At 47.6% G+C, this 24,433-nt stretch overlaps 2 protein-coding genes and 4 pseudogenes across 2 annotated transcripts; all 6 read left to right on the plus strand.

The window, feature by feature from the left end:
• Positions 1-613: 613 nt before the first annotated feature.
• Positions 614-2,011, plus strand: LOC142598387 (feather beta keratin-like; annotated as a pseudogene).
• Positions 2,012-3,844: 1,833 nt separating this feature from the next.
• LOC142598388 (feather beta keratin-like) lies at positions 3,845-5,226 on the plus strand (annotated as a pseudogene).
• Positions 5,227-7,059: 1,833 nt separating this feature from the next.
• Positions 7,060-8,498, plus strand: LOC142598391 (feather beta keratin-like; annotated as a pseudogene).
• Positions 8,499-10,331: 1,833 nt separating this feature from the next.
• LOC142598394 (feather beta keratin-like) lies at positions 10,332-11,480 on the plus strand (annotated as a pseudogene).
• Positions 11,481-17,602: 6,122 nt separating this feature from the next.
• On the plus strand, positions 17,603-18,345 carry LOC142598502 (feather keratin 4-like). The gene has a single exon (XM_075737199.1). The coding sequence runs from the start codon at positions 17,603-17,605 to the stop codon at positions 17,951-17,953; it is 351 nt and encodes a 116-aa protein (XP_075593314.1). The 3' UTR covers positions 17,954-18,345.
• A 5,549-nt stretch (positions 18,346-23,894) lies between these two features.
• On the plus strand, positions 23,895-24,433 carry LOC104631772 (feather keratin 4). The gene has a single exon (XM_010307855.2). It carries the CDS (start codon positions 23,895-23,897, stop codon positions 24,237-24,239), a length of 345 nt encoding a protein of 114 aa, XP_010306157.1. The 3' UTR covers positions 24,240-24,433.

The raw sequence follows: 24,433 nt of genomic DNA on the forward strand, positions 1-24,433 counted from the left end.
CTCCAACTTTACCAGAGGTCTCCAGCAAAGAGTGCTGGGAAGGGAATAGCCTTCATTCTTAACGCTGGTGGTCTACTGCTACAAGTCGGCAGGGATGAAGGATAGAGGGAAGATGGCAGTAGAGCCAGGGAAACTTCTGCCGAGAGCAAAGCTCAATCTCCGAGAGAGAGTCTAAAAGCCAAGAGCAGAGGTGCCCTGCCTAGAACGGCGATGCCTAATACGGCGTGAGTGAGCAGGGCATGAGAGAGAGGGAGTGGTGGTGCCGACCTTTGCCTGTGGATGTCCAGGCTGAAGCCTCAGGCTTATCAGGAGAGCTGCCCCATTCATCAGGAAACACTTGGAAGTGCGTCCCTGGAGGGCCAGAGGCTGGCATCAGCTGGCGAGGTGGGACACTCCTCATCACTGGCTGCATCACCTGCTGTGCTGGCGTGTCATTTCCCCTGGAAACGTTTTGGCCTCTAATACTGTCACTTGAAAGGAGCCTGTGTGGCTGAATGGGCATGTCCTGAACAGGGAAATGAAAAGGCAGCGTTGCAGGGAACACAAGCAGTGCCCTCATTTCTTTAATTGTGATGCTTTGCATGCAAGATGAGCTTGTTGGTAAACACATTACATGCGCAAAGGGTGCCCAGGGGCCTGGGGCGGTCTGGACCAGTATAAAAGCCAGTCCAAGAGCAGGCTCCCTCATCCACTTCTCTTGCCTTCTCCTCCTTGGTGAACAAGGTGAGCTGCAACCGCCTTTGCCTCACTCCTCTTCTCTCTTCTCCTCCTCCTCTTCTCTTCTCTTCTCTTCTCTTCTCTTCTCTTCTCTTCTCTTCTCTTCTCTTCTCTTCTCTTCTCTTCTCTTCTCTTCTCTTCTCTTCTCTTCTCTTCTCTTCTCTTCTCTTCTCTTCTCTTCTCTTCTCTTCTCTTCTCTTCTCTTCTCTTCTCTTCTCTTCTCTTCTCTTCTCTTCTCTTCTCTTCTCTTTGCTCTTCTGCTCTTCTTTTTCCTGTCCTCCTCTTTGTCTTTGGGCTTCGGTACAGCTGTTGCTGAGAGCCTTGCTCTTTGGTGGTTTTCCTGAGTCTTGCCTCATTGCCACCACCGTGGGAGGTGGGAGAAGGTGCTGGGGTTTCTTTGCAGGGACACCTTGGGGACCAGGGCTCTTTATTCTGCCTTCCTCCCCACGCAGCCTGTCCCTCCTCCCCAGCCCATGCCTTTCCTCTTGCCGAGCAGGCTGTCGGGCTGCACCTCACGCGCTGCCTGTGCTTTCCCTGCCCTCTCTCCCTGCAGGTGCACCTCCGTCGCGCAGCCATGTCCTGCTACGATCTGTGCCGCCCCTGTGGCCCGACCCCGCTTGCCAACAGCTGCAACGAGCCCTGTGTCAGGCAGTGCCAGGACTCCCGGGTGGTGATCCAGCCCTCTCCTGTGGTGGTGACCCTGCCCGGACCCATCCTCAGCTCCTTCCCCCAGAACACCGCTGTGGGATCCACCACCTCCGCTGCCGTTGGCAGCATCCTGAGTGAGGAGGGAGTGCCCATCTCCTCCGGAGGCTTTGGCCTCTCTGGCCTTGGTGGCCGCTACTACGGCAGAAGGTGCCTGCCCTGCTAAAGGCGGGCTGGACGTCCAGTGAGTGCATCGACCAGGAAGCCCAAAGCCAGGTGCTGGACTGAGGACGGAGCTGCTGGCCAGGGTTTCCAGAGGGGCTGAGCGGCCTCGTGCCCTCCTGCAAAGGAAGGAGGGAAGCAAGGTGCCAGCCTGTGCTGTCTGGAAACATGGCCAACTGATGTCTTCTTCTTCTCCTCCTCCTGCTTTCGTCTCTGCATCACGAGTCCCTGTTGTCTCCTGCTGTCCTGTGCCACGGGTTCATCCTGAAGCAATGCGAGAGGGGCCCTGCTCATCACCCTCTCCCTCTCCTGTGTGTGGAAGGAAGACGCTTGTCCCGTTGCTGTGAAGGGGTGCCTGGCTGTCAGCTGCCCTTGTAGCAGCCTGGACCGGGTCCCTTCCACCATGCACTGCTTGCTTTCACTCTCTAGACTCATTAAAGTCTGTGCTGCATTGTAGCTTGAGTCTCCTCGTGTTCCTTCCCTCCTGGGATGCCCAGCCAAGCTGCTCAGTGGGAGATGCGATGCCCTGGAGGGGAACGGGGTGGGTGTGTAAGGGCCAGTGGTGGACCTGCCTCATGCCTGGAGGAGCCGAGTAGCCTGAAGGGCCATGGTGGTTGGAAGAGACATGGCGGGGTATGTGGCATTGTCTGAGTATTGGGAAGGGTGGCCAGGAGCTCCCCCAAGGAAGATGCGAGCAAGGAACAGCTTTGGCTACTGGCTTCCAGTTGATGAGGGAAACCATCGACTGCTGGAAGACACTTCTGTGCAGGGTAACACCCTCCTGGCCAAGGCTCTGCATGCTCATTGTCACTGGCAGTGTGCCCTTGCCCTCCACGCCCCTAAACGCTCGTACCCATCCCCGGAACATGAGGGAGTCCCAAAGGAGTTGAAGGGACAGGTGTCAGACAGGGCAATTGCATAAAGGGATGTGTGAGCCCTCTGCTAGATTTTGGCCCAAGGGGCATAGGTTGGAGCATGGGTGTGTAAAATGGTAGTGGAGGGGCATGGACACAGAGGGATCGTCCTCCCTCCTCTCAAAGGGATGGGTGGTGTATGTGAGGTGTCCTGGGAACTCCGTGGAGGGCTAGAGGGGAGCAGGAAAAGCATCTTCTCCCCCACTGGAGGCATCTTGCGGTCTAAAGCATTAAGCGTTGTGGAGCCCTTCTGTGTGCATCAGTGTGTCCTGAAGGCACGCGAGTCTGGAGCAGATGTGCAGCAAATCCTCCAGAAACCTCACTCAGGTGCTGTTCAGGCTGTGCCTGGAGAGGTCCCAAGCAGTGATCGTATTGTTCCTCCAAGCAGACCTCAAGTTGGGGAGACTGAGGGAGAGTCACCCTGCCAGTTCTGTTCTCAGTCCCTCCTTCCCACGCCCTTGTCCTCCACAGGCAATATTCTGGTGGTCCTACTGCTGCTCTTGTACTTCAGGTAGAGCAGGAGACACGTCTTGTGCCGTGCTCGTCTGGCTGTCCTTGCAAAGACTCATGGAGCCTGCGCATGGTGGGATGTCGTGTGGAAATCCTGCCAAGTATTTGGTCATGCCAGGTGTGCCAGCAGTCTGGAAGGCGAAAGCAGAAGTTGTGGCAAAGACAGGGGCAGGAAGAAGGATGTGTATGGATTGGCCAGCACGTGCCTTGGTCACTGGGGAGCCTCCAACTTTACCAGAGGTCTCCAGCAAAGAGTGCTGGGAAGGGAATAGCCTTCATTCTTAACGCTGGTGGTCTACTGCTACAAGTCGGCAGGGATGAAGGATAGAGGGAAGATGGCAGTAGAGCCAGGGAAACTTCTGCCGAGAGCAAAGCTCAATCTCCGAGAGAGAGTCTAAAAGCCAAGAGCAGAGGTGCCCTGCCTAGAACGGCGATGCCTAATACGGCGTGAGTGAGCAGGGCATGAGAGAGAGGGAGTGGTGGTGCCGACCTTTGCCTGTGGATGTCCAGGCTGAAGCCTCAGGCTTATCAGGAGAGCTGCCCCATTCATCAGGAAACACTTGGAAGTGCGTCCCTGGAGGGCCAGAGGCTGGCATCAGCTGGCGAGGTGGGACGCTCCTCATCACTGGCTGCATCACCTGCTGTGCTGGCGTGTCATTTCCCCTGGAAACGTTTTGGCCTCTAATACTGTCACTTGAAAGGAGCCTGTGTGGCTGAATGGGCATGTCCTGAACAGGGAAATGAAAAGGCAGCGTTGCAGGGAACACAAGCAGTGCCCTCATTTCTTTAATTGTGATGCTTTGCATGCAAGATGAGCTTGTTGGTAAACACATTACATGCGCAAAGGGTGCCCAGGGGCCTGGGGCGGTCTGGACCAGTATAAAAGCCAGTCCAAGAGCAGGCTCCCTCATCCACTTCTCTTGCCTTCTCCTCCTTGGTGAACAAGGTGAGCTGCAACCGCCTTTGCCTCACTCCTCTTCTCTCTTCTCCTCCTCTCTTCTCTTCTCTTCTCTTCTCTTCTCTTCTCTTCTCTTCTCTTCTCTTCTCTTCTCTTCTCTTCTCTTCTCTTCTCTTCTCTTCTCTTCTCTTCTCTTCTCTTCTCTTCTCTTCTCTTCTCTTCTCTTCTCTTCTCTTCTCTTCTCTTCTCTTCTCTTCTCTTCTCTTCTCTTCTCTTTGCTCTTCTGCTCTTCTTTTTCCTGTCCTCCTCTTTGTCTTTGGGCTTCGGTACAGCTGTTGCTGAGAGCCTTGCTCTTTGGTGGTTTTCCTGAGTCTTGCCTCATTGCCACCACCGTGGGAGGTGGGAGAAGGTGCTGGGGTTTCTTTGCAGGGACACCTTGGGGACCAGGGCTCTTTATTCTGCCTTCCTCCCCACGCAGCCTGTCCCTCCTCCCCAGCCCATGCCTTTCCTCTTGCCGAGCAGGCTGTCGGGCTGCACCTCACGCGCTGCCTGTGCTTTCCCTGCCCTCTCTCCCTGCAGGTGCACCTCCGTCGCGCAGCCATGTCCTGCTACGATCTGTGCCGCCCCTGTGGCCCGACCCCGCTTGCCAACAGCTGCAACGAGCCCTGTGTCAGGCAGTGCCAGGACTCCCGGGTGGTGATCCAGCCCTCTCCTGTGGTGGTGACCCTGCCCGGACCCATCCTCAGCTCCTTCCCCCAGAACACCGCTGTGGGATCCACCACCTCCGCTGCCGTTGGCAGCATCCTGAGTGAGGAGGGAGTGCCCATCTCCTCCGGAGGCTTTGGCCTCTCTGGCCTTGGTGGCCGCTACTACGGCAGAAGGTGCCTGCCCTGCTAAAGGCGGGCTGGACGTCCAGTGAGTGCATCGACCAGGAAGCCCAAAGCCAGGTGCTGGACTGAGGACGGAGCTGCTGGCCAGGGTTTCCAGAGGGGCTGAGCGGCCTCGTGCCCTCCTGCAAAGGAAGGAGGGAAGCAAGGTGCCAGCCTGTGCTGTCTGGAAACATGGCCAACTGATGTCTTCTTCTTCTCCTCCTCCTGCTTTCGTCTCTGCATCACGAGTCCCTGTTGTCTCCTGCTGTCCTGTGCCACGGGTTCATCCTGAAGCAATGCGAGAGGGGCCCTGCTCATCACCCTCTCCCTCTCCTGTGTGTGGAAGGAAGACGCTTGTCCCGTTGCTGTGAAGGGGTGCCTGGCTGTCAGCTGCCCTTGTAGCAGCCTGGACCGGGTCCCTTCCACCATGCACTGCTTGCTTTCACTCTCTAGACTCATTAAAGTCTGTGCTGCATTGTAGCTTGAGTCTCCTCGTGTTCCTTCCCTCCTGGGATGCCCAGCCAAGCTGCTCAATGGGAGATGCGATGCCCTGGAGGGGAACGGGGTGGGTGTGTAAGGGCCAGTGGTGGACCTGCCTCATGCCTGGAGGAGCCGAGTAGCCTGAAGGGCCATGGTGGTTGGAAGAGACATGGCGGGGTATGTGGCATTGTCTGAGTATTGGGAAGGGTGGCCAGGAGCTCCCCCAAGGAAGATGCGAGCAAGGAACAGCTTTGGCTACTGGCTTCCAGTTGATGAGGGAAACCATCGACTGCTGGAAGACACTTCTGTGCAGGGTAACACCCTCCTGGCCAAGGCTCTGCATGCTCATTGTCACTGGCAGTGTGCCCTTGCCCTCCACGCCCCTAAACGCTCGTACCCATCCCCGGAACATGAGGGAGTCCCAAAGGAGTTGAAGGGACAGGTGTCAGACAGGGCAATTGCATAAAGGGATGTGTGAGCCCTCTGCTAGATTTTGGCCCAAGGGGCATAGGTTGGAGCATGGGTGTGTAAAATGGTAGTGGAGGGGCATGGACACAGAGGGATCGTCCTCCCTCCTCTCAAAGGGATGGGTGGTGTATGTGAGGTGTCCTGGGAACTCCGTGGAGGGCTAGAGGGGAGCAGGAAAAGCATCTTCTCCCCCACTGGAGGCATCTTGCGGTCTAAAGCATTAAGCGTTGTGGAGCCCTTCTGTGTGCGTCAGTGTGTCCTGAAGGCACGCGAGTCTGGAGCAGATGTGCAGCAAATCCTCCAGAAACCTCACTCAGGTGCTGTTCAGGCTGTGCCTGGAGAGGTCCCAAGCAGTGATCGTATTGTTCCTCCAAGCAGACCTCAAGTTGGGGAGACTGAGGGAGAGTCACCCTGCCAGTTCTGTTCTCAGTCCCTCCTTCCCACGCCCTTGTCCTCCACAGGCAATATTCTGGTGGTCCTACTGCTGCTCTTGTACTTCAGGTAGAGCAGGAGACACGTCTTGTGCCGTGCTCGTCTGGCTGTCCTTGCAAAGACTCATGGAGCCTGCGCATGGTGGGATGTCGTGTGGAAATCCTGCCAAGTATTTGGTCATGCCAGGTGTGCCAGCAGTCTGGAAGGCGAAAGCAGAAGTTGTGGCAAAGACAGGGGCAGGAAGAAGGATGTGTATGGATTGGCCAGCACGTGCCTTGGTCACTGGGGAGCCTCCAACTTTACCAGAGGTCTCCAGCAAAGAGTGCTGGGAAGGGAATAGCCTTCATTCTTAACGCTGGTGGTCTACTGCTACAAGTCGGCAGGGATGAAGGATAGAGGGAAGATGGCAGTAGAGCCAGGGAAACTTCTGCCGAGAGCAAAGCTCAATCTCCGAGAGAGAGTCTAAAAGCCAAGAGCAGAGGTGCCCTGCCTAGAACGGCGATGCCTAATACGGCGTGAGTGAGCAGGGCATGAGAGAGAGGGAGTGGTGGTGCCGACCTTTGCCTGTGGATGTCCAGGCTGAAGCCTCAGGCTTATCAGGAGAGCTGCCCCATTCATCAGGAAACACTTGGAAGTGCGTCCCTGGAGGGCCAGAGGCTGGCATCAGCTGGCGAGGTGGGACGCTCCTCATCACTGGCTGCATCACCTGCTGTGCTGGCGTGTCATTTCCCCTGGAAACGTTTTGGCCTCTAATACTGTCACTTGAAAGGAGCCTGTGTGGCTGAATGGGCATGTCCTGAACAGGGAAATGAAAAGGCAGCGTTGCAGGGAACACAAGCAGTGCCCTCATTTCTTTAATTGTGATGCTTTGCATGCAAGATGAGCTTGTTGGTAAACACATTACATGCGCAAAGGGTGCCCAGGGGCCTGGGGCGGTCTGGACCAGTATAAAAGCCAGTCCAAGAGCAGGCTCCCTCATCCACTTCTCTTGCCTTCTCCTCCTTGGTGAACAAGGTGAGCTGCAACCGCCTTTGCCTCACTCCTCTTCTCTCTTCTCCTCCTCCTCTCTTCTCCTCTCTTCTCTTCTCTTCTCTCTCTTCTCTTCTCTTCTCTTCTCTTCTCTTCTCTTCTCTTCTCTTCTCTTCTCTTCTCTTCTCTTCTCTTCTCTTCTCTTCTCTTCTCTTCTCTTCTCTTCTCTTCTCTTCTCTTCTCTTCTCTTCTCTTCTCTTCTCTTCTCTTCTCTTCTCTTCTCTTCTCTTCTCTTCTCTTCTCTTCTCTTCTCTTCTCTTCTCTTCTCTTCTCTCTTCTGCTCTTCTTTTTCCTGTCCTCCTCTTTGTCTTTGGGCTTCGGTACAGCTGTTGCTGAGAGCCTTGCTCTTTGGTGGTTTTCCTGAGTCTTGCCTCATTGCCACCACCGTGGGAGGTGGGAGAAGGTGCTGGGGTTTCTTTGCAGGGACACCTTGGGGACCAGGGCTCTTTATTCTGCCTTCCTCCCCACGCAGCCTGTCCCTCCTCCCCAGCCCATGCCTTTCCTCTTGCCGAGCAGGCTGTCGGGCTGCACCTCACGCGCTGCCTGTGCTTTCCCTGCCCTCTCTCCCTGCAGGTGCACCTCCGTCGCGCAGCCATGTCCTGCTACGATCTGTGCCGCCCCTGTGGCCCGACCCCGCTTGCCAACAGCTGCAACGAGCCCTGTGTCAGGCAGTGCCAGGACTCCCGGGTGGTGATCCAGCCCTCTCCTGTGGTGGTGACCCTGCCCGGACCCATCCTCAGCTCCTTCCCCCAGAACACCGCTGTGGGATCCACCACCTCCGCTGCCGTTGGCAGCATCCTGAGTGAGGAGGGAGTGCCCATCTCCTCCGGAGGCTTTGGCCTCTCTGGCCTTGGTGGCCGCTACTACGGCAGAAGGTGCCTGCCCTGCTAAAGGCGGGCTGGACGTCCAGTGAGTGCATCGACCAGGAAGCCCAAAGCCAGGTGCTGGACTGAGGACGGAGCTGCTGGCCAGGGTTTCCAGAGGGGCTGAGCGGCCTCGTGCCCTCCTGCAAAGGAAGGAGGGAAGCAAGGTGCCAGCCTGTGCTGTCTGGAAACATGGCCAACTGATGTCTTCTTCTTCTCCTCCTCCTGCTTTCGTCTCTGCATCACGAGTCCCTGTTGTCTCCTGCTGTCCTGTGCCACGGGTTCATCCTGAAGCAATGCGAGAGGGGCCCTGCTCATCACCCTCTCCCTCTCCTGTGTGTGGAAGGAAGACGCTTGTCCCGTTGCTGTGAAGGGGTGCCTGGCTGTCAGCTGCCCTTGTAGCAGCCTGGACCGGGTCCCTTCCACCATGCACTGCTTGCTTTCACTCTCTAGACTCATTAAAGTCTGTGCTGCATTGTAGCTTGAGTCTCCTCGTGTTCCTTCCCTCCTGGGATGCCCAGCCAAGCTGCTCAATGGGAGATGCGATGCCCTGGAGGGGAACGGGGTGGGTGTGTAAGGGCCAGTGGTGGACCTGCCTCATGCCTGGAGGAGCCGAGTAGCCTGAAGGGCCATGGTGGTTGGAAGAGACATGGCGGGGTATGTGGCATTGTCTGAGTATTGGGAAGGGTGGCCAGGAGCTCCCCCAAGGAAGATGCGAGCAAGGAACAGCTTTGGCTACTGGCTTCCAGTTGATGAGGGAAACCATCGACTGCTGGAAGACACTTCTGTGCAGGGTAACACCCTCCTGGCCAAGGCTCTGCATGCTCATTGTCACTGGCAGTGTGCCCTTGCCCTCCACGCCCCTAAACGCTCGTACCCATCCCCGGAACATGAGGGAGTCCCAAAGGAGTTGAAGGGACAGGTGTCAGACAGGGCAATTGCATAAAGGGATGTGTGAGCCCTCTGCTAGATTTTGGCCCAAGGGGCATAGGTTGGAGCATGGGTGTGTAAAATGGTAGTGGAGGGGCATGGACACAGAGGGATCGTCCTCCCTCCTCTCAAAGGGATGGGTGGTGTATGTGAGGTGTCCTGGGAACTCCGTGGAGGGCTAGAGGGGAGCAGGAAAAGCATCTTCTCCCCCACTGGAGGCATCTTGCGGTCTAAAGCATTAAGCGTTGTGGAGCCCTTCTGTGTGCGTCAGTGTGTCCTGAAGGCACGCGAGTCTGGAGCAGATGTGCAGCAAATCCTCCAGAAACCTCACTCAGGTGCTGTTCAGGCTGTGCCTGGAGAGGTCCCAAGCAGTGATCGTATTGTTCCTCCAAGCAGACCTCAAGTTGGGGAGACTGAGGGAGAGTCACCCTGCCAGTTCTGTTCTCAGTCCCTCCTTCCCACGCCCTTGTCCTCCACAGGCAATATTCTGGTGGTCCTACTGCTGCTCTTGTACTTCAGGTAGAGCAGGAGACACGTCTTGTGCCGTGCTCGTCTGGCTGTCCTTGCAAAGACTCATGGAGCCTGCGCATGGTGGGATGTCGTGTGGAAATCCTGCCAAGTATTTGGTCATGCCAGGTGTGCCAGCAGTCTGGAAGGCGAAAGCAGAAGTTGTGGCAAAGACAGGGGCAGGAAGAAGGATGTGTATGGATTGGCCAGCACGTGCCTTGGTCACTGGGGAGCCTCCAACTTTACCAGAGGTCTCCAGCAAAGAGTGCTGGGAAGGGAATAGCCTTCATTCTTAACGCTGGTGGTCTACTGCTACAAGTCGGCAGGGATGAAGGATAGAGGGAAGATGGCAGTAGAGCCAGGGAAACTTCTGCCGAGAGCAAAGCTCAATCTCCGAGAGAGAGTCTAAAAGCCAAGAGCAGAGGTGCCCTGCCTAGAACGGCGATGCCTAATACGGCGTGAGTGAGCAGGGCATGAGAGAGAGGGAGTGGTGGTGCCGACCTTTGCCTGTGGATGTCCAGGCTGAAGCCTCAGGCTTATGAGGAGAGCTACCCCATTCATCAGGAAACACTTGGAAGTGCGTCCCTGGAGGGCCAGAGGCTGGCATCAGCTGGCGAGGTGGGACGCTCCTCATCACTGGCTGCATCACCTGCTGTGCTGGCGTGTCATTTCCCCTGGAAACGTTTTGGCCTCTAATACTGTCACTTGAAAGGAGCCTGTGTGGCTGAATGGGCATGTCCTGAACAGGGAAATGAAAAGGCAGCGTTGCAGGGAACACAAGCAGTGCCCTCATTTCTTTAATTGTGATGCTTTGCATGCAAGATGAGCTTGTTGGTAAACACATTACATGCGCAAAGGGTGCCCAGGGGCCTGGGGCGGTCTGGACCAGTATAAAAGCCAGTCCAAGAGCAGGCTCCCTCATCCACTTCTCTTGCCTTCTCCTCCTTGGTGAACAAGGTGAGCTGCAACCGCCTTTGCCTCACTCCTCTTCCCTCTTCTCCTCCTCCTCTTCTTTTCTCTTCTCTTCTCTTCTCTTCTCTTCTCTTCTCTTCTCTTCTCTTCTCTTCTCTTCTCTTCTCTTCTCTTCTCTTCTCTTCTCTTCTCTTCTCTTCTCTTCTCTTCTCTTCTCTTCTCTTCTCTTCTCTTCTCTTCTCTTCTCTTCTCTTCTCTTCTCTTCTCTTCTCTTCTCTTCTCTTCTCTTCTCTTCTCTTCTCTTCTCTTCTCTTCTCTTCTCTTCTCTTCTCTTCTCTTCTCTTCTCTTCTCTTTGCTCTTCTGCTCTTCTTTTTCCTGTCCTCCTCTTTGTCTTTGGGCTTCGGTACAGCTGTTGCTGAGAGCCTTGCTCTTTGGTGGTTTTCCTGAGTCTTGCCTCATTGCCACCACCGTGGGAGGTGGGAGAAGGTGCTGGGGTTTCTTTGCAGGGACACCTTGGGGACCAGGGCTCTTTATTCTGCCTTCCTCCCCACGCAGCCTGTCCCTCCTCCCCAGCCCATGCCTTTCCTCTTGCCGAGCAGGCTGTCGGGCTGCACCTCACGCGCTGCCTGTGCTTTCCCTGCCCTCTCTCCCTGCAGGTGCACCTCCGTCGCGCAGCCATGTCCTGCTACGATCTGTGCCGCCCCTGTGGCCCGACCCCGCTTGCCAACAGCTGCAACGAGCCCTGTGTCAGGCAGTGCCAGGACTCCCGGGTGGTGATCCAGCCCTCTCCTGTGGTGGTGACCCTGCCCGGACCCATCCTCAGCTCCTTCCCCCAGAACACCGCTGTGGGATCCACCACCTCCGCTGCCGTTGGCAGCATCCTGAGTGAGGAGGGAGTGCCCATCTCCTCCGGAGGCTTTGGCCTCTCTGGCCTTGGTGGCCGCTACTACGGCAGAAGGTGCCTGCCCTGCTAAAGGCGGGCTGGACGTCCAGTGAGTGCATCGACCAGGAAGCCCAAAGCCAGGTGCTGGACTGAGGACGGAGCTGCTGGCCAGGGTTTCCAGAGGGGCTGAGCGGCCTCGTGCCCTCCTGCAAAGGAAGGAGGGAAGCAAGGTGCCAGCCTGTGCTGTCTGGAAACATGGCCAACTGATGTCTTCTTCTTTAAATTCCTGCTTTTGATGACTTTGTATCTGTTATATCTTGATTCAGTTTTAAATGCCCAGTGGTGGAATTTTTTTTCAGGAATATAGAAAATATGTATTCTTTCTCGTTGTTTTTCAGTTGGTGTTGTTTAAATGGCTTCTTTTTCTCATATATATCTCTCTATATTCATTTTCTTTTGCAGAATCCTACTTGATTTTTAATCATTAAACTGATGTTCCATTTGAATTTGAGTTTCATTGTGGTTTTTTTTTCCTCCTCTTTTCTTCCCCTGGGGTGGATTATGTCATTTTATGGAAAAATCTATGCAGATTACATTCTCAGTGGAAAATGTGAATTTAATTATTCAACCACATTCAACCTCAGAAAAGTAATGTCATTGTTGATTACATTATTGTGAAGCATTGGACAGGTTTACATATATGTTTGTCTTGCTGGTTGTTTTTTTTTGAAAATTTTTTCCACATCATTTTGTACAAGTGCAATTCTGATATTTCAGATTGGGATCTTTCTGATCTTATCACTTCCTTGGCATGTTTGAAACTCTGTGATTTTGAAAGTCCATTAAAAGGTTTTCAGACACAGTATTTGGGTCTATTTTTGGTTAGAATTAATACTACCAGACTCTGAAACTTAATCATGACACAGAGTGACCTCGACTCAAGTTTTCAAAGGTGAATGAGTGCTCACATTTCATCAAAGTAATAAGACTTTTTATATGATTGTATCATTAATAAATTTTTATGATGGGCTTTGATGCCCTCTCTTTCAAATCTTAAACAAAATCCAATAAATCTTATTCCTTAGCTAATCTCACAAGAACTTTCTTAATCTAGAGGAAAAAATTGTATGAGGTAAGAACTAGACAAATGGCCATAGGTTTTTCCCTTAAGAACAGTTCATTTTTAATCCTGTTACCAGCTAGGAATTTTCTCAAAGTTGTTAACACATTTTGTTCAACTAAGAGATGTCAAAGAATAATAAAGAATACCCTTGCCTATAGTACATAAGCTTCAAGAAATTTATCCAAGTTTTTAATTGTATTGACTCTTTTACTCTCCCACTGGATCTACGTGAGGTCCTGCAGGACATCACACAGGAAAGCAATAAGAATTAGATCTGTGTAATTTTTGATTACTCCACACATCATGCAGGGTTTTCTCTTTTAGAGCCCTCTAAAATATATTTGAAAATTAAAGTATGATAGTACTGAGATAAAATAGTGGAGGAATCAGAGGGAAGATATCTGGTATTCAGGTTCAGTGCTGGAACCAGTTGAAATGTCCACATATTTGGGGAAAAAGAGGTAGGTTGATTTTTTCAAACATTTTACGCTTACGTTCTAAGTTTTCTTTACTTAAGAATTACTTACTTGCAAAGTTACTAAATTAGGGAAAAAAATATTTTAGAGATAAGATGTGATATGTCCCCTTTTAGGCTGTGGCTTGAGGTAGCAAAAGCCAAGTATGAAAGATGGTAAATCAATAGGTACTAGACTGAGTGGAGTGTCTCCTTAAAAATTGGTTTCCATCCATGTATTTTCTAAACAGATAATTGAAGGGACTGGAATGCACACACAAGCATACGGTGCCCTGTTGACAGAACTGGTACGACTGAAATAATTAGTTATTCACTCAGATCTGTGAGGAATCGCTGATTGCACTCTGATGTACATCAAAGAACGGCTTTGTTGTTGGTGGCAGGAAGGCGTCTTTCTATGATGTAAATGGCCATGTAGCATAAAGAGTACGGAAATTAATTTCAGGAGAATGAAATGTCTGGTTAAGTGGCCTGTGTCCAACAACAGCATGTCCTGAAAGGTACATTTGAGGTGCTTGATGTGAATGAAAAACTTGGAGAACTACTCTCTGCCATAAGCCCCTAAGACTATGCTTGCTGATTTAAAAGCAAAAAAGAAAGCAGTGTCCTGGAAACTAGTCATCATCAGACAGCATGGCATCACGGACTGTTTCTGCTTCAACAAGGATGTTGAAGCCTTTATTAAATGTATCGTTAGAGAGACAGTTCCTGAAGAATGTGAACATCAATTTGAAAGCTGTATCTCCTGGGTAAAATAACCATGCATATGAATGTTTACAAATTTATGAGACTATTGAGGCATCCTTTTTTGCATGAATTAGTTCCCACATACATTTTTGCAGGTGGAACCTTTTCTTGATAACAAATTTTTTTTTGCTTTGTTTTCCAGTCTAGGTTCACCCTGGAATTGCATAAGCAGCGTACTCTACCCATAAAAAATTCTTTCATCTTCACAGTTTATAGGTACTTTTAATTTCTGGTACTTTTATACTGGCTCTATTAATGTCAATATGAAATTACTCTCAGCTCAGTCTAATAAAGATTTCTTTTCAGGTCCTCAGCAATTTGTTAGCTTGTGGGTGTCTCGGGAGCACAATCTAAGATTGCATTCAAGACATTTACTGAAGCTCTTTTTGTGCAATTCCCTGCCTGATCTGCTTATGAACAATTGCCAGTTAACTTGTTCACCATCCTTAAAAAACATGTCCAAGGAGATCTCCAACAAGGACTTCAAGCCTCTTGGATGAGTTGTTTGAGCCAATCAGACCAATCTGGAGTTGAGACATGATCAGGAGGCAGTTCCGGAGTCTTTTTGAAAATACTGCAGTAATCTCTGATGAGTTTTTAAAATATGAGGTAGTATACCAGATAGAAGCTCTTGTATTAAGAGAAGAAAGCAGAACAGAAGTGTTGAAAACTTCTCTGGATATTGCTGCAAGTTTTACAGGAAAATTAATTCTCCAGGCTGCCAATAAGCACCTGATGCTACAGAAGATTTTCTATTTCAAAAATATATGTCTTTACGTGTTTATAGGTTGATAGCATTGTTTATCTGGAAAGGAAGGGAAATATTTAAAAGCCTATGTGGGTCACTTTAGATAATGTTATTGAAATATGAAAAGCGGTTTAAAATTTTTTAAAAGGTTGATTTTATTTTTTTTTTAGGGATGGTTTTCATAGAGTGTGTTAAAATACAAATGGTTTCACTCTGTGAAGGTATAAACCTATGTGTGGGCTTATAGAGGGCAAAGAATGATCTTGTTTCAAAGGTTTTAAAGACATCCTATTAGGTGGATAATGAGAGTGTTAAAACCTCATCAAATATCATGAACAGTTTGATAACTTAATTCTGTGAATACGCACATTGTTAATGAAAATTGTGAAGGACTTTGAAGCCCTTCTTCTTTAGGAACCTAAGACCAAGAAGTTTTATTTCCCAGATGTCTACGAATCCTCATGCACAATATTTAATAACTTCTCCAAGGAGATGTTCAAACCCTGAAGCTGGTACAGGAGAGATTTCAAAGTCAAGTTAAAAAACATTAAAATTTTGTATATATATTCCACTTTTGCAATGAACTTCCATCAGTCTGCAGTGTAATCACTGTCGTACTGCAGTTTGTAGTGAGGGAAAAAAATACAATGGTGAACAGGCCCTGGTGTGTTGGGGTTTTTCCCCCCCAATGACTCCACAGTTAAGCTTGTGCAAGGATAATACTTCAAAATAGTTTAAAATTCTTATGTGTCCTCAAGACAACTTGTGAAGTGCTATTCATATTTGTGGTCTGAGATAGTACAGAAGGCAGTTATAGGTTCCCTTCATAAAAGAACTGATAAATCAGGTTTAAATGTCCCCATGTGCTAGCAGCTGTGCCTCAAACTGTGTTACTGAAGTGTAATAGGATGATACTATCCAAATTTGATATGATATAATAGTATTTTTCTCTGAATTTCACACAGGGCTCTGATTCTTTCTCATTGGATTCAGTGGTATTTCAGGGGTGCATATGCCTGTGCTTTTTTGCAGGGCCTTCAGAAAATGCAAGTTCAGTCTAGATTGTTCTTATGCTTGGCTGTGGTCAGAGCTTTGGAAAAATTGGTGGACACCAGAATTTATTAAGGATTTACACTCATGTTCTTAATAAAAACACCTTTGAATGATGAATTATGCATTGTATAAATTCTTCTTAATATTTTTCCTTATGACTAAAGTGAAACAGACACTGGAGCATAAATTTTGTTGACTGACTTTGGTGGCACAGGAATAAATTTGGTCCATAATACCAGAAGATGAGAGAAACTTGTGTGACGGAATATGTATGTCAGAAGATAACGAAATGAAAACAAAGTAATAAACAGTAAGAAAAAGACATTTAATCAGTTGGAAGCATTTTGCATTCAGGACATACTTGTTGGTGAATAATTTCATGCACAAAGGATGTCTGTGGTCCTCAGGCCATCCAAGATGCAGTATAAAAGCTAACTCAACTCAAGGTCCTTCCTACCACTTGTCTTACGTTTCTCCTCTTTTGTGAACAAGGTTAGTTCAAATCTACTTCTCTCTATTTGCTGAATTCTTGCCTTCCTAACAATTTGATTGCTGTTCTTTTTTTCTCCACAGTATTCTGCTAGTTGCTGGATTGGTTATGGGGAAGACTTTTCTCTTTAAAAAGTTTTTTTTTGCTTTTAGAATTGCAGGTATTTCTGGAGTTCTGACTTGTACATATAGGTCCTTGAAATGGTGATATAAATTTATTCAAATGTAGGATTTCAGACATGCTAAGTAACTTAGCAAATCCCAATAATAATAATAAAGATTAACAAACTGAGTGGGTAGAATACCTGTGCAAGAGCATTGGAAGTAGATGATCTTTAAAGGTCCCTTCCAACTCAAACCACTCTATCATTCTATGATTAAATAGATTTATGTGCTCAGCAATGCGCATTTTATATCTTTAAGGGTTGTATCCATCATCTGTAGTGCCTGAAATTTCAGCTGGGTGGATATGAAAAAAACAGTGTTCATAAGGGATGTGGATGCATTTATCTTCAGAAATGTCATCCAGAAAAATCCTTTTCTTTGCTGTTTATTCCATGGGAGGCTTCTTCAGTGTTCCCATTTTTGTTATGATGAATCTATTACTGGGCACAGTGGGAAACAAGAGGGTGAAATGAACCAGATACTAAAAGAAACAGTTGGAGAGCAAGGAAACTAGCAAGGCTTAAAGCAGAGGTTTGTGTGTTTTAAAAATAAACCTTTTGAGTTCTAAGTACCAGTTTCTAAATGAAGACAAAATGCAGCTGCATACTGAGATTAGAAACAATAGCCATACCGAGTTCAGCAACAATATTGGCTCTAATCACATATCCTCAGCCTTCTTCTGCTATAGTAATCAACATGGACTTCAACATGATAGACATCATCGAAAAGCTCTGCTCGGTGTCTTGTAGTTGTAAAGTTTTGAAATTCTGTTATAGGGTGCAATGACATCTCCTGCAAGTTTTGAGAAATGGTTTCAGGAACTGTGAGGACAAGGGGAAAGAATAGCAAAAATAGAGGAAAACTGAGCACCCAACAGACTGAGATGGGCATAGGAAACAGCAAACTTTGTGTTTATTGGTGTGTTGGAACCAGACAGACAGAGTATGCAGCTTTATCATAGATGGTGCATAGAATCATAGAATGGCATGTCTGTGGACAAGTTGTCTGGGAAAGATTTCCAAAGACCTCAGCTTCAAGTATGCTTAACTATATTGAAATTTGTACCTCTTCATAGGCAAAGTTGGAACCTGGAAAATAATTCATTTTCCAAATGTCTATTGAATTTTATCCATTCACTTCTGGCTAGGTATTACTCATAATTACTAGTTCTACAGTGCTCTGAATACCTGGTGCTGGATCTCAGTAGTCTCTTTGCAGACATACAGCCAATTAAAATACTAAAATTAAAGTAATGATACAGGTATGTGTCCTTTTGTTCTGCTGCCAGCAATTCCACTGGATCACCAACAATTGAGTGAGGATTATTTCAGCTTCCATCTTCTTGTAGAATACTTAAGAATTCAGTTTCCTTCTCAACTTTTTCCCCACTCAACTTCTTAAAGGCTGCCTGAAAAACTCCTGTTGTCTTGATACCTGAGCTGAGTAAATGTAAGTGCAATACAACTCCTACATTGCATTCACTTCTGGTCTTGTATTTCAGATTTACCTCCATCCCATAGACATGTCCTGCTACGAGCGGTGTCCTTCCACCTCCTGTGGCCCAACCCCACTGGCAAACAGCTGCAATGAGCCCTGTGTCAGGCAGTGCCAGGACTCAACAGTGGTGATCCAGCCCTCTCCTGTGGTGGTGACCCTGCCCGGACCCATCCTCAGCTCCTTCCCCCAGAACACCACTGTGGGATCCTCAGCATCTGCAGCTGTTGGGAGCGCTCTCAGTGCTGAGGGAGTGCCCATCTCCTCCGGCAGCTCCTTGGGATTTGGGAGCTTTGGCTATTCAGGCCTGGGCAGTGGGTACAGCCGGCCCTACCGTCGCTACAACACCTACCGCAGTGGCTTCTATGGGCCGTGCTAAAGTGTGAGGAGCAACCAGGAAGAAACAACCGGGAATGCTGAAGCACGACCCGATGCAGGACTGAGCTCATGGCCATGGTTTTCAGATGCGATGTTAGATACCCACAACCCCACCTGAAGTTAATGGAGCTGTGGGAGTTAGTCATTCCCTAAAATGAGGCCCCTACTCTTGTTATACTACTTTATATTTCTAACCAACTATGTACTTCTGTTGCGCATCGCTGTATTTGATATTGCCTGGTGTAAAACTTATAATTTAGACAGTAGATGGGATTTGATTGTCAAGGTTCAATGCTACATTGCAAGAAGAGCTCTGTCTGTGGAATACATCACCATGAGACATGCCATTCTTCCCATATTGAAACCTGTTGCTTTGCAGTATTTTAATCCACTCTTTGGTATTATTAAAATTATGCTTTTATCATATCTCCAGTCTTCTGGGTTTTTTTTTTTTTTTCCTTCCTCTCTTACCTTCTTTTGAAATTTTTTTCTGGGTGAAATTCATCACTGTGTAGATCATCACTACCAGGCAGAGATGTGATATGAATACTACTGGGGCCACTAATAAGAGGAGAAGAACATATGTTTAGAGCTCAAGATCAAGAACATATTTAATTTTGCAGCTGAAATGCATATTGATTGCACACTGACTCATCATAATACATGGCTTTCTGCATCTCTGCCAAGAAATTATTCTCAAGGCTGGAAGCATTTAATGATCTAACAGAATGGCAGGGTATCAAATCTAGCATGTAATGGTATTTGTTTTAAGGAATCCTGTTGTGATCAGACTCTCAGTAACTCTGACCCGGAGCTGCAGGGTGCAAAGAAAGATTTACAGTCTTTTACCATCAAATCACTGCTTGAATGGTTGGATTTGTGAAGTAAGACATCAAAAGCAGCAGAAGTCTCAAAGAAGGTATACACGTAGCTTTTTGTGACAGTGAGCAAAACTGGTTTGTGGGGTTTTTTTTGTTTTTTTGTTCAGTTGGTTTTTTCCTTTCTATTTACTTGTTATTTACTGCGTAAGTACTGTGTATTTTAGGGCTCCTTATAAAAGCCTGGCTGTCTTTACTGTTTTGGCTGCAGCCCTACAGAATTCCACCAAAAAGCTCATGTCAAGGCATGAAACATGCTAACATAAAATAAATATAGCACACTTGTAGGCATAAAAACCTTTAGAAATCCTCAGAGGTAAATTGTTTTTGCTAAAAGTAAGGACCTAGATTTGCAACAGCCACTGAAGCTAATAAAACAATAGATTTTGGGGGAAAATTGAAGAGATTCTCCTGTTGGAAAGGTTTAAGGCATTCATATAATTCAAGTCATATAAATTCTGTTGCAGCTGGTTAAATTGTCCCCAGTAGTTAAATTGCTTATGGTTTATGTACCAGTCTAGTCTCATCCTGGCATCAGATGAAAAGCCTTCCTCAAAGCTTCTTTCATGTCAAAGACCTGTGGATCATTTGAATGCCTTGGACTATTACACTCAGGCCTCTGAAGTCAACATAAAGATGATACAAATTTCAATTCATGTAAGTAATTTGTCAGCTCTTTGGCAATTTCGTTGTTCACCAGCCTGTCATGGGAGCACTCTGTTGTTACACAAAGGGTTTTAATTGAGTGTGTAGACAAAGGAAGAGCAATTGACATCATCTACCTGGACATGTGCAAGGCATTTGACACTGTCCCGCACGACATCCTTGTCTCTAAATTGGAGAGACATGGATTCGATGGATGGACCACGTGGTGGATAAGGAATTGTCTGGATGGTTGCACGTTGTGGTCAACAGCTCAATGTCCAAGTGGAGACCACTGATGAGTGGCATTCCTCAGGGTTTGGTACTGGGACGGGAACTGTTTAACATCTTTGTTGGTGACATGGACAGTGGTATCGAGTGCACCCTCAGCAAGTTTGCCAACGACACCAAGCTGTGTGGTGTGGTTGACACGCTGGAGGGAAGGGATGCCATCTAGAGGGACCTTGACAGGCTGGAGAGGTGGGCCTGTGTGAACCCCATGAAGTTCACCAAGGCCAAGTGCAAGGTCCTGCATGTAGGTCGGCACAATCCCAAGCACGACTATAGGCTGGGCGAGGAATGGATTGAAAGCAGCCCTGAGGAGAAGGACTTGGGGGTATTGCTGGATGAGAAGCTTAACATGAGCTGGCAGTGTGCGCTTGCAGCCCAGAAATCCACCCGTGTCCTGGGCTGCATCAAAAGAGGTGTGACCAGCAGGTCGAGGGAGGTGATCCTGCCCCTCTACTCCGCTCTGGTGAGACCCCACCTGGAGTACTGCATCCAGCTCTGGGGGCCCCAGTACAGGAGAGACATTGAGCAGTTGGAGTGAGTCCAGAGGAGGCCACGAAGATGATCCAGGGGCTGGAGTACCTCTGCTATGAGGACAGGCTGAGAGAGTTGGGGTTGTTCAGCCTGGAGAAAAGGCGGCTCTGGGGAGATCTAATTGCAGCCTTCCAGTACCTGAAGGGGCCTACAGGAAAGATGGTGAGGGACTGTTTATCAGGGAGTGTAGTGACAGGACAAGGGATAATGGGTTCAAGCTGAAGGAGGGTCGATTTAGATGAGATGTTAGAAAGAAATTCTTTACTGTTAGAGTGGTGAGGCACCGGAACAGGTTGCCCAGAGAGGTTGTGGATGCCCCATCCCTGGAAGTGTTTAAGACCAGGTTGGACGAGATTTTTGGGCAATGTGGTCTAGTGGAGGGTGTCCCTGCCCATGGTAGGGGGGTTGGAATTAGATGATCTTTAATGTCCTTTCCAATCCAAACCATTCTATGATTCTACGATTCTATGATTCTATGAATGTGAAACTCCATTACTGATCCATAAGTGAGAGCTGCTGTGTCCTGGTTCGCAAGCCTTAACAATCCCAAAAAGCAAGATCCAAAGTCTCTCAACCTTATGGGTTGAACTCTAGGTGCTAATGAGACTGAACTGGCAGAATATCAATGAAAACATTTCCAGGCTGTTAATGAGCCTGTTTCTAAAATATTATATACCCTCCAAGAAAAACTGTTTATGTCCCTAGAGGGAAGAATGAAGAAAAGTTAGCATTCCTTGGCTATCTCATTTTACAGATGAGAGAGAAGTGAATTCTCCAGGTGAGTGATAGCTTTCACCTACTACAGGGAAATAATTTTTAAAAATATGTGAAAAGATTACAGATAGTGTGTTGGATAGTAGAGATTTTGAGGAAAGGGAAGAAAAATACCTTCTCCTTCTTTTATAGAAAAGTAGAGGAGAATTTTCTTGTGGAGAATCATTAAAACATGTAAAGTTATAGGATTTTTACAGAAGGTGAGGATTTGGCTTTATTTTTTAAAATCAATTATGAAAAATTTTAATAAAATAATTGAAACTTCTGAAGGTGTTTACCTCAAATTAGTTTGAGAAGTCCTTTGAGCGATCTTGACTCACACACTTTGAAATTAGGTTATTAGCCAGGTGATGCTGAGATCTTGTCACGTACCTTGAACATTAGGTAACATGAAACTTTGCATATTTGAGCCATTAGTGCAAAGCTGTTCTGAACTTTGAAGTCCTTTGTTCTTCTGAAGACCAGGACCAACCTATGTATAAAGACATTCTTCATTTAGAGTTAATTCATATCTTTTGCTGAGGGACAGTGGTGCCGAGAGACCTGATTCCTGGTTTTTGCATACTTTCCATTTGTGCAAGTATTTCCAGCAGGTTGGAGTACAGCCAGGGCAGGCCACTGCAGGCTGCAGAGGTGAAACAAATCATGTAATGATAAATGTAATGGAGAACTGCTGGGTGAAACTTCTATTGATGCCGTAGTCTGGCTCAGGCAGAGCATTGCCTCTAAGAACCAATATTTGAAAGCAATCTTTAACATGCACATTCCTGCTTTATTTGATGTGAAAGTTGCTGCTCATCCCAGTGACTTACTGGGATTTCAGGTAGGAATAAGGGTGATTGCTCAGATGAGAGACTGCACAGAAATTGCATCAAGAATTAGAGGCAGTTAATAAATATCACAAAGTAATAAGATCAAGTAATCTAGCTCTTTCATTAAAAGTGTGATTGTTTGACTTTGGCGTGGAAAATGAAGTTAAAATTTATGACTGGGTAAAGAAATGCAGTCTTATATGTGTTTGCATTAGCTGTATTCATGCAAACTGGGAAAACTATGGGTTAGCCCAAGCAGTTTTAGACTGTGTTTTATTGTCTCTGGTCAGCAATTCACACCGGTCTTAATTTTCTTTAACCTTTGCAATAATCATGGAAATTTCATGCTCTTCTCATCTGTATGTCTGCGTGGGATTGAAAGAGTGCAGAAGTGCAAAATTTGGGAATATCTATCTTAGATCTTGTCTTCTGGTAAAGCTGAATCCTTGAAATGGAAATGCTTGTGAATTGAGCTCAGGCCCCCACCTCAGACCTAAATGATTATTCACCTAAAGGAGTGAAGTCTTGAATATAATCACATACGCTCCCCTTAAGCAGTGTCTTGATGACTAAAATGAAACACAAAATGTACATTGGCCTTAGGAGGCAACATAATTACTGCTGTAATTCAAACGAGTCACCACAGTCTTCCAAGCAATTAAGTGGGTGCATGTTGGTGAAGATGAAAGCTTTGTTTATACTGGAATGTGAATGTAATAAGGGGAGGGGGAAAAGTAGAGCAATACTAAAAGAGATTTTGAAAGGGAAAAAAAAAAAAAAGGTTGATCAGTTTGGTGGATTTTGCATGCAAAAGTACGGATCATTAAATAATTTCATGCATAACATATGTCTCTGGTCTGCAGGCAGTCTGGAACATAGTATAAAAGCCTATACGACACAAGACTCTTCCATCCACTTCTCTTGCCTTTTTTGCCCAGGTGAACAGGTAAGTCTGAATCTACTCAGTGTCTTTTTAAATGCTAAACTCTTACTTTGATGACTGCTTTTTTTGTTGTTTGCTTGTTATTCTTAGTTCTTTATAAATATTGCTAGCTTTTTTCCTTTTGGGAAGGAAAATTAGAAAGGCTTACTTCTATGAAAAAGAAAGGCTTTATTTACTTTTGAAGCTGGGTGTAATGAGACAGGACTTAGAGGATACTGGCAATATTGTCTCTCAAAACAAGCAGCTTCATGCTCCATTTTAGAGACCAATGCTAAGGGAGTAGCTAGCCAATGAACATGGCTGGAAATACAGTCTCATCTGAAGAAACTGGGACTAGAAAAAAACCCAACAACCAACCCCCTAAAACCCACCAACCACCATTGTGTTGAGTTCCAGGATCTATTGCCAAGTCCTGTTTTCCACAGACAGAAAAGCAGGGATCCCAGCAGATCCCTGAAATACATTGAATTAAAATCAAGGCAGAAACCCCTGATCAGGAGAATAATCCTTCTGCACACTCCAAGTTTGCCTGTTCTGGTCATACAACATTTGGGAGCAAAGGATACTTCTCTACACACTTCTATAGATCTGCAGATGTTGCTGATTGGGATATTAGACACTGATTTCTAGCATTAAGGCACTAAACCCAGTTGTGTGTCAATGTTCACCTCATTTCCATGCCTGATGAGAGTTCCAGCTGCTGTTCTTCATCTCCTGGCGCAATTACACCTTCTCCAGAGAGATAGTACAAAGGGAAACTACCAAAGAATGGGAAATACCTTTACTGATGAGGGTTAGGGCAAACTTTACCATGACTGGCACCACCGCTCAGAGGCCAGCTGCAGAGCAGAGACATCCTCCAGCAGCCTTCTAAAAATAAGAGAAACCTCTGTGCTATTTTCAGACTGCCTACTGCGGATTTTGATTTAATAAGTTATTATCTCGCTGACCACCTTCTCTAGGCACTTTCATATATGTTGTCCTCTTACATGACTTTTATAAACTTAATGCAGCTTTTATATTGCATTTACTTTCTTCCCTGTATTTCAGACTTCCCTCTGTCCTACAGCCATGTCTTCCTACGACCTGTGTCCTCCCACCCCCTGCAGCCCAACTCCGCTGGCAAATAGCTGCAACGAGCCCTGTATCAGGCAGTGCCAGGACTCGACGTATGTGATTCAACCCCCCCCCGTGGTGGTGACCCTGCCCGGACCCATCCTCAGCTCCTTCCCCCAGAACACCGCTGTGGGATCCACCACCTCTGCAGCTGTGGGCAGCACCCTCAGCTCTGAGGGAGTGCCCATTTCCTCTGGGAATTCCTTGGGATTTGGGAGCTATTCAGGCCTGGGCAGTGGGTACAGCCGGCCCTACCGTCGCTACAACACCTACCGCAGTGGCTTTAGTGAGCCGTGCTAAAGCGTGAGGAGCAACCAGGAAAAAATGACCAGGAACGCTGAAGCACGACCCGATGCAGGACTGAGCTCATGGCCATGGTTTTCAGATGCGATGTTAGATACCCACAACCCCAGCTAAAGTTAATGGAGCTGTGGGAGTTCAACATCTCCTAAAATCAGGCCTTTGCTTGTCTTATTCTTTGAATACTTCATACT

The sequence above is a fragment of the Balearica regulorum genome, chromosome 28 (genome assembly GCF_011004875.1).
Source record: "Balearica regulorum gibbericeps isolate bBalReg1 chromosome 28, bBalReg1.pri, whole genome shotgun sequence".
In the NCBI taxonomy this organism is placed as follows: domain Eukaryota; kingdom Metazoa; phylum Chordata; class Aves; order Gruiformes; family Gruidae; genus Balearica; species Balearica regulorum.

Excerpts from the sequence above, each read along its gene's own strand:
- LOC142598502 (XM_075737199.1), top strand. The coding sequence starts at position 17,603 with ATGTCCTGCTACGAGCGGTGTCCTTCCACCTCCTGTGGCCCAACCCCA.
- LOC104631772 (XM_010307855.2), top strand. The coding sequence starts at position 23,895 with ATGTCTTCCTACGACCTGTGTCCTCCCACCCCCTGCAGCCCAACTCCG.